The following is a 14,130-nucleotide window of genomic DNA, read 5'->3' as shown; positions in this document are numbered from 1 at the left end:
TTTATCAATTATGACTTAAGAAAATCAAATTAACAACTATTTACTTTTGAAATTTCAGTAGTGCCAACCAAAAAAAGAAAAGTGTTGCCATATAATAATAATATTTTTTTACAAAATAGGTTAGGTTTTTAGTTTGGGTTAGAGTAGGCAGAAGAACATGGAAAAAAGGTATTAGAATTAAATCACAAACCAGTGTATACAAACCTAGCGTAGCCCACAAACTACTTGAAAACTGTGATATAACTCTAAAGGGGAAGCGAGCAGGCGTTATTAAAGGGGCAATTTTGTGTAACAGGAAATAACATGGAAAAAAGGTATTAGTATTAAATCACAAACCGTTCATACAAACCTAGCGTAGCCCACAAACTACTTGGAAACTGGGATAAAACTCTAAAGGGGACGCGAGTGGGCGTTATTAAAGGGTCATTTTTTTGTTATAGAAAATCACAGTTAGGTTAGGTTATATATATATATATATATACATAAATTAAGTATTTACAAGATTTTAAATAATAAACTACCAATCTGGCAAATGATATTTAATTTTCAGAATTTTCCATGCATTGATATTATTATATGGCAACACTTTTTATTTTTTGTTGGCACTGCTGAAATTAAAATAGTTGTTAATTTGATTTTCTTAAGTCACAGTTGATTGTTGATAATAAAATAAAACATGGTTTCTATGTATCGCGTACGAAATTTCAAAACCCTATAACTCAGTTAAAAGTGCCGACCCCCACCTAATTCTTTCGGATTCGGATTCTCCGGCCCAAAGTTAGTATAAAAATGTATAAAGATAACTAGTTTTATTGTCAAAAAGCGTTCAAAATGGCCAGTTAAATTGTTTGTGCGTCGAAATTTTAAAGTCGTGTAATTCAGTTAATATTGCTTACCGCAACCTAATTCTTCCAGATTCGGATTCCCCGGCCCAAAGTTAGTATAAAAATAACTAGTTTTATTTTTTAGGAATTTCGCCCATAAACCGAATTTTTTCCCACTATACTCTACGCTTTGATTTTCCATTCCTTTATATGTTATATCAGTGTGAATATTCCGAATAAGAAAAAATGAACAAATATTTTGTGTTGTATTGAGATAGTTCGAAATTAACTAAACGCTGTCTTCACATTTAATGCTGAGCGTGTCCTAAAAATACCTTCAAAACATAAAGGTGACTGAAAACAGCAACAACCCCCAATGAAAATTTGATTTGCAATAACTTCAGTCCATAATCTGCAGTCCCAAGATTCGTGTACAATAGTAATTAATTTATTTATTCGTTAGGTATGATAGTAAAATTCCCTACGCTAAGGGAAACTTTTATCGCGATGACAACATTTCATTTGACAGGTGACGTTTGCATACCTAGATCTTTTGAAATCACCTAATTTTTTTCCCATTTTTTTCTTATCCATTACCGAGCAGTTTATTTATGCCGTAAGCCAATAGCGCACTACCACTACTATTTCTCTAGTCTAGAGTCCAAGTGGGTTCATGCTGCCCAACATGCCCAATTTTCATGTGAACGTCTCCACATGCTGTTGCCAATTCTAGGTTTTCCGGCTTTAGTGATTGATTTCCGTGCCTGCGTAAGTTATTATGTAAATACCAGACATCCGTGCGAAGTTTTTACCCTGAATTTACGCTTGTCAGTTACATTTTCGTTATCCGCGTCTATTGAAAATTTAAATAGGTAGTTAAAGTCAGTTAGTGGAGTACCTACGTACGATGGAGGCGCCTTTTAGTAATGGATTTTCCAATCATTCAGGTATGTTTTAAAATCACATGAATTACTTATTATGATATTGTTAATTCAAGTGATTACTAAATCTTGTCATGTACCTTTCTAAGTCAACAATTTTATAATTATGTTGATTTTTTTTTGTATTTTTATTGTTCTTTAAAGTATTATCCCATTAAACTAGAATTAATCAGTTTGTCAGCAAGATGCACATGTTCAATTACAATGTAAATAAGTATACATAATATTATTAATAAAAATATTATTAAAAAGGGCATGCATAAGCAAGTTACTAGCAATCCCTTCTTAGTCTTTTATTTTATTTTATTTGGTACATTATTTTTTACAATTTATGTTTTTCAGTAATGTAGGCCTCACTGTCTAATTATCATTCCTTATTTACATACATGTGTTATTTACATTTATAGTGATTTACTCTTTCTTATTAAAACTGCTTATGTTTTACGCATGCCTAGTTTATCAATACCTAATACTGTTGTTTAAACTATTTTTTGATATGTTATTATTACGAGATTTAGACGCTACCATTTATGTAAATTTAAAGTTCCTACGAAATTCCTGTTTTTATGTAACTATATATGGAATGCTCCATGTATATATTGATATATATATAAATGTATGTGTATGTGTAAACATATATATGTACCCGCCTCAGAACAGAAATCTTCTAGTGAGGCGGGTTACTTTTATGTTTGTAATTTTGATTATGTTACTGCAATAAACGCCCGGGTTGCCGGCAATTAAAAAAAAAAAAAAATTATAAATATACTTAATATTGTTACTAAGATGTAAGATATTCAGATTATTATTATTGGCACACATAATCTAAAATAACACTAAATCTACATGGTAATAAATAACGACTATTGATTGATAGGATGACTAGTATAAAGTGAACATTTTGGGCTTGTTATATTCTAGGGTTCGCTGTCCGTATTTATTGTTATATTTTGGAACAAGCATGCCTTCATTCTTTGTGAACCTAGTGTTGTGATTTATTTTTAAATTCAGAGTCAGATATATGCTAAATCAATATGTGAATAAATATTTTTTGAAACTAGTAATTTACCATAGAATTTTGTACCCTAGTGTTATTCCATATCGTAGAGTTGATTCTGCTAGTGATACATAAATGATTTAAAAATTATTCACAGGAACGAAACTCAAGTTTATATAATCTACCCACAATCGCTCTCAGTCTTTTACAAATATTGTTTATTTGAATGTCCATTTAAAATGGCAATCAACAGTCACTCCCAAATAAACGTATTCATTTACCATTTCAATTTTATTGCATTTGCAGGGCTGCAAAATGTTTTGATGAATTCATTGTGAGATATCATTTCAGGTGTAATCGAAACTGAGGCATGTGGAGATAGTATGTGCATCAGTTTGTTTTTTTTTTGGTATTTTATGATTCGGCCTGCGTCGTGTGACCATTTTCTTAGGAACGTAAAGTCTTGTTGCATACATTTAATAGCAACGGATAATTGTTCATCAGATATAAAAACAGCCGTGTCGTCAGCATATACAAAGTTTTTAAGATGTGAAAAAGTTTTTCATTAATGATACAAATATAATATAAAGCGTGGGTCCCAAAATTGATCCCTGAGGGACACCAGCCCACATTTTTTTTCCCACCATTTTTTCTAATATTTTTACACAAGTATGTACATTAAATAAATAAGTTTTAAACAAATTTAGTAGGTTTCCTTTGATTCCAATTGCTTCTAAAATTAATAATAATTTTTGCGGATCAATTATGTGAAACGCTTTGGAATTATCGATAAATAACACACGCCTTTTATGGTTTAAATCATTATTTATATAATTCGAGTAGTCTTTTAGTAATGTATCTGTGCTTTTTTTTCTTTTGAAACTCATATTGTTTTTGGTCTATTATGCAAAAAAAATCTAAGTATTTGTTTAATTTTAAAGAAATATATTTTTCAAAAAATTTTCCATGTGTAGGCAAGATACTAATAGGTCGATAGTTTCCTATTTCTGAGTGCTTTCCTCCTTCATCAGTCTAATAATGGCACATTTAAGGTCATCGGGTATTTCAGCTTGTGTAATAAATCTATTCACTAAATGCGTAATAAGAGGTCCTAAAATATTTAGATGTTTTTTTTATATCATACATTCCTATGTTGTACATTCCTACATATTTGGAATTTTTTTAACAATATCTTAAATCTCAGTGAGCGTTGGCCTTAGGTAAATACATAATAGGTAATTACCTACAAGGTTCTACAAGGTTCAACATTGGATGCTTTAATCACATTTGTGAAACATTTGGTTAATACTATCTGAGAATTAATTCATATATTGGTTTGTTACACTATCCGTTGTCTGTTCCTTTAAGACATATCGCGAGATGACTTCTTCGCAATTACTTTTAGTTTTCCCAATATTTTCTTTATTTCATCCCAGGTTTGCTTGGTATCGTTAAAACTACTTTTGAATTTATATTGTGTAGTCACAATTTCACTGGACTGCAAATATAGTCAGCTGCACTATATGGGTTAAATAATTTCACTAGACTGCAAATATAGTCAGCTACACTATATGAGTTAAATAATTTCACCGGACTGCAAACATAGTCAACCGCACTATATGGGTTAAATAATTTCACTGGACTGCAAATACAGTCAGCCGTACTATATGGGTTAAATAATGTCACTGGACTGCAAATATAGTCAGCCACACTATATGGGTTAAATAATTTCACTGGACTGCAAATATAGTTAGCCGCACTATATGGGTTAAATAATTCTAATTTTTTATTGCATTTTTTTACAAATTAATTACATTCCGATGGTGGGTGATTCCGCAATTTGATAAGAATCACTTCCTCGCATATTATTATAATAACATTCAGTGAATAGATTATTTCCTGAATTTTAACTTCATTTGACCTTAACATTAAAATGTCTTTATCTCTTAACATACCTACAGCATGTGCTTGAATATTGGCACTCATACATTATAACTTGACAATGTTTCTATTACTGATACAATACTTTAAATTTCTGTATTTAAATGTAAAAACAACACGTACAACAGCATGTGCATTGTAACTTGACTATGTTTGTAATACTGATACAATGCTTTAAATTACTGTATTAAAATGTAAAGAAAAATTTAAAAATAACAATAGCAGTCGGTTTCTAATAAAACTAAGACTCCCTAGTAAATTTTTTGATAATTATGTACTATTATTAAGAAAAGATTATTACCCCTTTGTGCGACTGGCTACATTCCAGTGAAATTATGACTACTTGGTGTACACTGCTGTGAGCAGTACATGGAGCTAGGTTTTAAAAAATTTGCATGTATTTTGTTACTGTTAAAAAAAAATTATACTGTAGAAACATGTATATCATTATCAATCTAAATAAATAAAAAATGTTCGTTTGTCCAAAATCCTAAATCTCCAAAAGTTTTTCACCGATTTCTTTGAAATTTTGACGCAACGTTGCATTCGAATTATATTTTTTCACTATTTTGTTCTTATGTCAATTTTTTTTAATATTTTATTTATTTTAAAAGAATAAATTGTGAAAATACTTTTTCGAAATAAAAAAATTAAAATAATAAAAAAAATGTGTTTTTATATAGCTATATTATATAGATCTCACCTGTGGTAGGTAAAAACATGATATTTTTTTTAAAACCGCGCCATCTGTTGATCGTAAAATCAACACACGCTATTGTTTCTCTATCTGCACAGACACCCTGAGCCATAGCAACGCGTAGCGTGGTACGGCTAGTTTCAAATATAATTTTCACTACAGCTAGTTTCAAATATAATTTTCAGTAAGGCTAGTTTCTAATATAATTTTCAGTACGGCTAGTTTCAAATATAAATTTTAGTGAGGCTAGTTTCAAATATAATTTTCAGTACGGCTAGTTTCAAATATAATTTCCAGTACGGCTAGTTTCAAATATAATTTCCAGTACGGCTAGTTTCAAATATAAATTTTAGTAAGGCTAGTTTCAAATATAATTTCCAGTACGGCTAGTTTCAAATATAATTTCCAGTACGGCTAGTTTCAAATATAAATTTTAGTAAGGCTAGTTTCAAATATAATTTTCAGTACGGCTAGTTTCAAATATAATTTTCAGTATGGATAGTTTCAAATATACATTTTAGTAAGGCTAGTTTCAAATATAATTTCCAGTACGGCTAGTTTCAAATATAATTTTCAGTACGGCTAGTTTCAAATATAATTTTCAGTATGGATAGTTTCAAATATACATTTTAGTAAGGCTAGTTTCAAATATAATTTCCAGTACGGCTAGTTTCAAATATAATTTTCAGTATGGCTAGTTTCAAATATAAATTTTAGTAAGGCTAGTTTCAAATATAATTTTCAGTACGGCTAGTTTCAAATATAATTTTCAGTATGGATAGTTTCAAATATACATTTTAGTAAGGCTAGTTTCAAATATAATTTCCAGTACGGCTAGTTTCAAATATAATTTTCAGTATGGCTAGTTTCAAATATAAATTTTAGTAAGGCTAGTTTCAAATATAATTTCCAGTACGGCTAGTTTCAAATATAATTTTCAGTATGGCTAGTTTCAAATATAAATTTTAGTAAGGCTAGTTTCAAATATAATTTTCAGTACGGCTAGTTTCAAATATAATTTTCAGTATGGATAGTTTCAAATATACATTTTAGTAAGGCTAGTTTCAAATATAATTTCCAGTACGGCTAGTTTCAAATATAATTTTCAGTATGGCTAGTTTGAAATATAAATTTTAGTAAGGCTAGTTTCAAATATAATTTTCAGTATGGCTAGTTTCAAATATAATTTCCAGTATGGCTAGTTTCAAATATAATTTCCAGTACGGCTAGTTTCAAATATAATTTTCCATGTTATCTCATGGGAGTTAAAATAACCGGAAATAGAAAATAATTAATACACAAATATTTTTCCATTTTTAGTTTACGGCCATACTAAATTTATAACATTAGTCAATGGTGCCAACCTAGTTTTCATTTTATTTTTACTAAAGCCAACCTAAGAACCTATTTCGTATTTAATATAAAATAGTTTCTTAGGTTGGCTTTAGCAAAAAAAAAATGGCCGGTAAACCTGCTTTGTATAAACATATATTTTATAAAAAGGTTTTTTTAGCTAGATATGATTTGAGATTTTCACGGTGAAAAGTATTATTATGCCGTGTTGCCTTTTCTCCTTTGAGATTGTTACCGATGTTTCGGACAGCATTATAGTATTGCATCATCAGGGCAGACTTGTAGATTGTGGTGAAGTATGTAAAAGTGTATTAATATTTGTAAAAGTGAGGCCCTAGAAAATTAACGCTTACAACACGGTACCACTACTTAAAATGAAAAACAAATTGACCATCTGGATTATTAATTTAAAAGAAATATTCGAAAAAATAAATGTATATATTTAAAATAATATAATAATTTTAATTCTGTTTAGATGCTTTATTTTCCATTTCCTGTAATTTTAATAATTTTTTCTTACAAAAATTAACTTGAAACGAAGTTATTTTTTGGTAATTATGCATATTACGATCGGTTCGGGATACTAAATAAGTACCTTGTTTTTACGCAAGTAAAGTAGAACTATCTGTGAAGGATAATTAAATTGCATATCTTACAAAATTATTATTAAATAAAGATATTATCTCATGAAAGATTATCATATGTTTAATAGGGGTCACGTTTATTGTTAAATCTGCTTAACGTTTCTGTTAATTACCATGATGCAGGCACGTGCCTAGTTACCTAATCAAGTGAATCAAAACTGTCAATCAAAAATCATGTGAAGAATCAGAATACCAGAAAAATATACATGAATGTCCCAAGACAGAATTGTGTTGTGGTTCTTCCCCACTGCCTACCCCTGCACAGAAACAGTTAGTTGATAGCAAGATGTTAAAAAACTGCTAAGAAAATCATTCAAACACCAAATTACAATATAAACATTCCATATCTTTTTATCACCATTGTTCAAGAACATAGTAATTTATCCCTCAAATTTAATGGGAAGTCATTAATCAATTTAATTGCAATCATCATTGTTTTGTCTCACTGATACTAAACATTTTCTATTATCGAATCATGACTTTTAATTTTTAATATTATAGTATAATCATGACAAACTATATGTATTATAACATTAAATTGATAACAGTTGCTCACCCCATGTGATGCAATAAGTACAGTCATAATATTTAAACAGAATCATAATGATTTTACACATTCGTTGTGTAAATATCACTTGTATACTTTTAAGTACCTACTATCTTTAAATTTATTTATGACGTAAGATTAATTCTCCTTAAACTTTATATTACCTTGCCTGCCATACCAAGTCCATTAATGTTCAGCCGTCATTTAAAAAATAAATCCATTTTTCAGAATCCTCAAATATTTATGTTCTCAGGAATGATAAGTGCAAAAATTGTAATTTTGTGATAAATATAAATTTTCATTAAGGCGATGCACTACGTCGTGTAATATTTTAAATTGAGCCGCTATCAATAATAACCATTACGTAGATGGCGATAAGGTTTAAATTCCCGCTTAACACCATCCGCCTGTTTTGATTTATGCAAGAAAAAAACATGGCCAAAAAGTGCCTTTTATTTTATTTTGTGGATGTTCAGGCATAAATATCAAAAAAAATTTCGATTTTATACATAACTTAATTTGTCACATTATATAATAAAATCATAACCGAAAATGGGTTCGTAAGTAGGAGATTTTGAACTTTAAAGCAGTTTTCATAGGCTTAATACATTATTTTTTTCTGGGCTTATAAAAAGACTTATCTTAAAAATACTCGATTGTTTTAAAGGCCAAGATGTATTCTACTCGCAGTATTAAATTAAAGCGTCTGAAACATTTCTAGGTGACCAAATTTTCAAACCAAAAACACATGATTTTGCATTACTACGTATGGCATCGCCTTAACTATTCCGCAGCCAAGTGGGGGAGTAGGTAGTACCCAAAAATTACTATCCTCCTTATATTAGCTTAAGTACTTATATGTATCATTTTAGTATTTTATGAAGAATGCATGGGGTCGTCGGAAGACACACTTGGTTACAGACGTATTGTTTGGCATCTTGGCCTGTTAAGAGTTAAAGCGACCCACCTCGACATGTAACATTCGGAATAAATGAAATCACATACTCCTTACGTAGATGGCGATAAGGTGATAAGATAATAAGGTTTTTTTAATTTTAATGTGAATACCGCACAAGAGTCCCAATAATAATAATATTTTAATGATTTGTATATTGCCGTTTTTGGGCAAAATCACCTCAAGGGCGCTGTACAAATATATATGTAACACATATCTATAATGATCTATGTTATGTAATTCCGTTAATGGAGGACTGAACGCAGTTGGAGATAACATAAAATGGTCCAAAGAAGCGAAGTTAGCAGTCCACAACGGAGTGCTGGTACCTACCCTGATGTATGGAAGTGAGGCATGGAACTGGCAAAGAAAGGATGAAAGTAGATTGAATGTTGTTGAAATGAGATCCGTGAGGCATATGTGTGGTAAAACCATGTTTGATCGTGTGAGGAATGTGGAGATCCGCAAAGAGTGCAAGGCTGATGTAAGCGTAATTAGTAAGATTAAGAAAGGGACGCTTAGATGGTTTGGGCAAGTAGAGCGAATGAGCGAAGATAGGAGTGTAAGGAGGATATATGATGCAAATGTGAATGGTAGCAGAAGTCGGGGACGCCCGAGGAAGACATGGCACGATCAAGTGAATCAGATACTGGAGTCGGGTCATGTCAAGAGTCAGAATAATAGAAGAGTATGTATGAGACGATGTATGAATGTGAATGAGGCAAGGAGTGTGTGCCAAGACCGAGTTGTTTGGCGGTCCGTCCTCTCTGCCTGGGGAAACGTCGTGATGGTTAGTTAGTTTAGTTAATCTATGTTATTACTAACCATATATGGAGATAATATACAGTACCATACTTACCTGGTAGGTCACTTAATATTAACACTTAATTAATATTAACTAATTGCTTATTAGCGAAATGTAGATACAGGATTTAGGACATAATTGGAAAATTGGATATAATTGAACTTTCTCTCAGGAATGGTATATTTGATGTAAAGGTAATGACAGCTTGAAAAGGTTTTTTTTTTAGTTTAGACCTGAATTCTTTTGGACTTGTTATGGATCTTAGTTCCGGAGGGAGTTTATTCCAAGCCTTCGGCCTAGATGCTCCAAAAGCGCAATCACCAAACTTAGTATTTGGCTTGCGCTTAGGTTCCATCAGTCTGCCTACAGCTGATGATATTGCTGATCTAAGAGTTGACTGCCTCATACCAGTGTTTTCCGGGACGCATAGTTCAGAGATGTAGGGTGGGGCCATTTCATTGATGGATTTAAACACCATGCAGCACAATTTGTACTGGATTCTTTCAGGGCACTTGAGCCAGTAAAGGTTACAATGCTCCCAACCATCTGGAGTCAGTGAGACTATGGCATCCCCAATTGGGGTATGTTGTGAGGTAGAAGGTAGTAGGGAGGGGAAGGAGATGGTGAGGAGGAAGGTGGGGAAGTACCTGTTTATTCTGGTCACCAAATACGGCCAAAGTCAATTCAAGTAACGTTTCAATTCTGAATAGTGGTCTTACACCAGGGCGATACTGAGAGTATCTTCCACTCTGGAACGTCCCGCAAATATGCTATATATTATTTTAAATGAGTAAATTGTGAAATAACACAAATTAATCCAATAAAATTTGTATGAAAATGCACTTTTTATTTTATTTTGTAGAGTTGAGCCACAAATATTAAAATGTTTTTAGATCATAATGTAAAGAATATCTGCCACATCAAAAATACTATTTTCGGATGCATATCTGTCCTGCATAACTCTGGTTCAATGAACTCTAGAATTTTGATTGGCTTTGAATTTAAGTGTCATTTTAAAATTTGGAACTGTTTGTTTGAAGAATTCAGACAAGCTATAAAGTACCTACCTACAATACAATATTTTTAACAGAAAATTATTTTAAGTGTCATTTTCAAAATTGGAACTGTTTTTTCAAGAATTCAAACAATACCATAAATTTTATGGGTCTGCGCTAGTACACAATAAAACCATACCCGAAAAGGGGTTCTTAAATAGGAGGTTTTACACTTTAAAATACTTTTTATAGGTCTGATACTTTATTTTTTACCAGGCTAGTAAAAAGTCTAATGCCTGTGTCAGACCACTCTATACTCTCATGACTTGATCTATTTTAGCATATTGTTCGACCACCTTCGCCATACATTCCCGATGTACATGAATCTCTAATTAACGATATGCTGAAATAGACCATGCCACGAGACCATACCAAGCACAATTATTAAAAATGCTTGATCAAAGACCAAGATGTGTTCAACTCGCAATATTTAATTAAAGCATCTATAAATTTTTCTAGGTGATCAAATTTTCATTTGCATTAATTCGCCTTAAGTTTTATGTTCGCTTTCATCTTTTCTCTTTCTCTTTCTTTCTTACCGGTCAGACCGGTCAGTGGATGGGTTAACATCCCATTTGGGTCCCACCCAGGCGTGGTAGTTTCGTCGCAAAATACTAAACTAAACTAAACTTTGCCCGAATGTGGTTTTATGACCTGGAATATTTTTTATGTCATTGTGATTTGACCTAGTTTGATGAATATGTGGTATTGTAGAGGATTCAGTATTTTTGAATAATTTCAATAATATATATATTTGTTGTACATTTGGTACATCAAAACTATTGAAAATTTCAATCAAAGGCGTTCTTATGGGTACTTTCGGTATGGTCTTTATGATTCCTGTTCGAGTTGTGTTCAGGTTATATATATACTTTGATACAGCAGATCTCCATCCTATAATTCCATATTCAATATCTATTATATTTAGACTTAAAACCACAAATGTATACACACTATGAAATATTTAATATTTGTTCCTATTGAGTAACAGTTTCTTCTCCTAGTTCCCTCTCCTTGGAGTTAACTATCATCACGTCAATTTTCACCCTGCTCTCTGCAGCCCGTAACAACTCAGTGGAATTGCACACTTACCTTTTTGTTATTTTCAGATGAGTCGGTGGTCAGAGAATGCACAGAGATAAAGATTCCCGTGCCATGGGGTCATGTCAGCGGCAAGTGGTGGGGCCCCCGCGAGAAACAGCCCATCCTGGCGCTGCACGGCTGGCAGGATAACGCTGGCACCTGGGATACCCTGGCCCCCCTGCTCCCTGTAGAAATAGCCCTGCTAGCCATAGACCTGCCTGGCCACGGAATGTCGTCCCATTATCCCCCCGGCATGCACTACTACATCTTCTGGGACGGCATCTCGCTCATCCGAAGAATCGTCCAACACTTCAAGTGGGGCAAGGTCATCTTGATGGGCCACTCTCTCGGCGGAGCCCTCAGCTTTATGTACGCCGCTACTTTCCCCGACGATGTCGACAGATACATAAGTGTTGACATTGCCAGCCCATCTGTTAAAGACACAAAGAAAATAGTAGACAGCACAGGACCTAGCATCGAAACATTCTTAAAATACGAAAATTTAAAAGAAGACAGCATTCCTTGTTACAACTATGAAGATATGCTTACTATCGTCTTAGATGCTTACAAAGGTTCCATCACCGAGAAGTCTTGCGAGATACTGATGCAGCGCGGCATGACAAGAACGGCCAGCAAGAACGGATACCACTTCTCGCGTGACGTGAGATTGAAGGTAGCTTCATTAGGAATGTTTAGCATCGAATATGTATTGGAGTATGCCAAGAGGATCAAGTGCAAAGTGCTGAACATCAAGGCCAAACCGGGAATGGACTGGGACAATCCAGAGTACTACGGGATGGTGATAGATGTCATCAAGAAGCATGCATCGCTTGTGGTCTGCCACGAGGTGGCTGGCACGCACCACGTACACTTGAACGAACCTGAAAAAGTACTACCATTCGTCCTCAATTTTCTACTCAAGTAATTATGTACTGTTAGATACAGTAAAGCACTAGACAAATTTACTAATATTTCCTACTTATTATCACTTTAAAGAAAGTAGCAACTACTTAATACTTTATTATATCGTGAAATTAATTACATGGTCACAATTTAATTATTATTTCCATTTCACTATCAAATAATCAAGATATAAAGTTAAACTTAAATTAAGTTAAACTACTTATTAGTTTCTAAAACTATTTCTATCGAAATGAGGTAAGAATTTCATTTTGTAACCACTTTTTCAAAACCTTACCTTAACCAAATTATATTTGTAATTTTTTATTTATTTACTTCTAAAAATATTCCACTAACTTTTATGAAAAGTTTATTGTTGGATGTTGTGAATCTTAGGCTTAGTTTGCTTGTAGGTAGGAACTCTTAATAGTAAAATTATTATTATTGATTTGGCATGTACCATTGTCGCGCTTGCATAGCCGGTCTATGTGAGTTTGACCAAATTTTACAGGGGTAGCCAAAAAAACTTCCCAGTTTTGTATTCAGATGCGTCAACAAGTTTTATGCGATAACGGTTAAACTTATGCAGATAGCCGAGATTGGGCCCGATTCCTTGATTACTAAAAATTTTTGGTTTATAAAACGTTTTGCTGAAATCTGGCACATAGCCATTTTTGCAAGCGCAACAACGTTAATGTTCGTGTTAATTAAATTTCTACGAAATTTATCAATATTGCTTCGGCTTATGTTTCCTGATAACATTCCATGTCAAACAATAAAAAGAACCTCCCGTTACCCACATTCATACTTCTTACGTATGAATAATACATTTCAAATCATTTATTATTCCGTCAAGGTTATGTCAGAAAACAAAAGTTACGTCGCTATTGTGACTTTATTTACATGTTCAATCATGAACTGACATCGTGCAGTTCTTAATTCATTCATTCCATTGTTTGGAAATCCAGGTGAAAGAATCCATTTCTTTGAAAATTTTCATAAAAGGAAAGAATGCATATACAATGGCGTCTGGAAACTTGTAGTACAAACGGAAACTGGTGAATCTACGTCACAACCTCAAATTACTATGTTTTTTTCCTTTAAAAAACATTAAATAGCTGGTGTTAACCCCTAGCGACCGATTTTTTCAAATAACTTAACTTAATAATTCCAACTTGGAATTCGATTACAAGCTGAAATCAAAAAATTTATACCACAAAATCGATTACAAAAGTGATGTAGATTCACCAGTTTCCTGTTTGTACCATGAGTTTCCAGACACTGTATGGGGCCGTTCAAGTATTACGTAAGCAGATTTATTACAATTATTTTATATAGGTACCAATTTTTACGTAAGCATGGGAGGGGGGGGGGGTTAGAGCTTTGCT

The 14,130-nt window shown here is 32.6% G+C and overlaps 1 protein-coding gene across 1 annotated transcript; it reads left to right on the top strand.

The window, feature by feature from the left end:
* Positions 1-1,377: 1,377 nt before the first annotated feature.
* Positions 1,378-14,094, top strand: kraken (serine hydrolase like 2 kraken). Its single transcript, XM_089636085.1, has 2 exons — positions 1,378-1,771; positions 11,869-14,094. Exons 1-2 carry the CDS (start codon positions 1,732-1,734, stop codon positions 12,765-12,767), a joined length of 939 nt encoding a protein of 312 aa, XP_089492211.1. The 5' UTR covers positions 1,378-1,731; the 3' UTR covers positions 12,768-14,094.
* The last annotated feature ends 36 nt before the right edge of the window (positions 14,095-14,130 follow it).

This window comes from Hesperophylax consimilis, chromosome 10 (assembly GCF_061612785.1).
Source record: "Hesperophylax consimilis isolate HC1 chromosome 10, BYU_Hcon_1.0, whole genome shotgun sequence".
Taxonomy (NCBI): Eukaryota; Metazoa; Arthropoda; class Insecta; order Trichoptera; family Limnephilidae; genus Hesperophylax; species Hesperophylax consimilis.
Note: the sequence above shows the minus strand (reverse complement) of the source record. Positions and strands in the feature narration are given on the sequence as shown.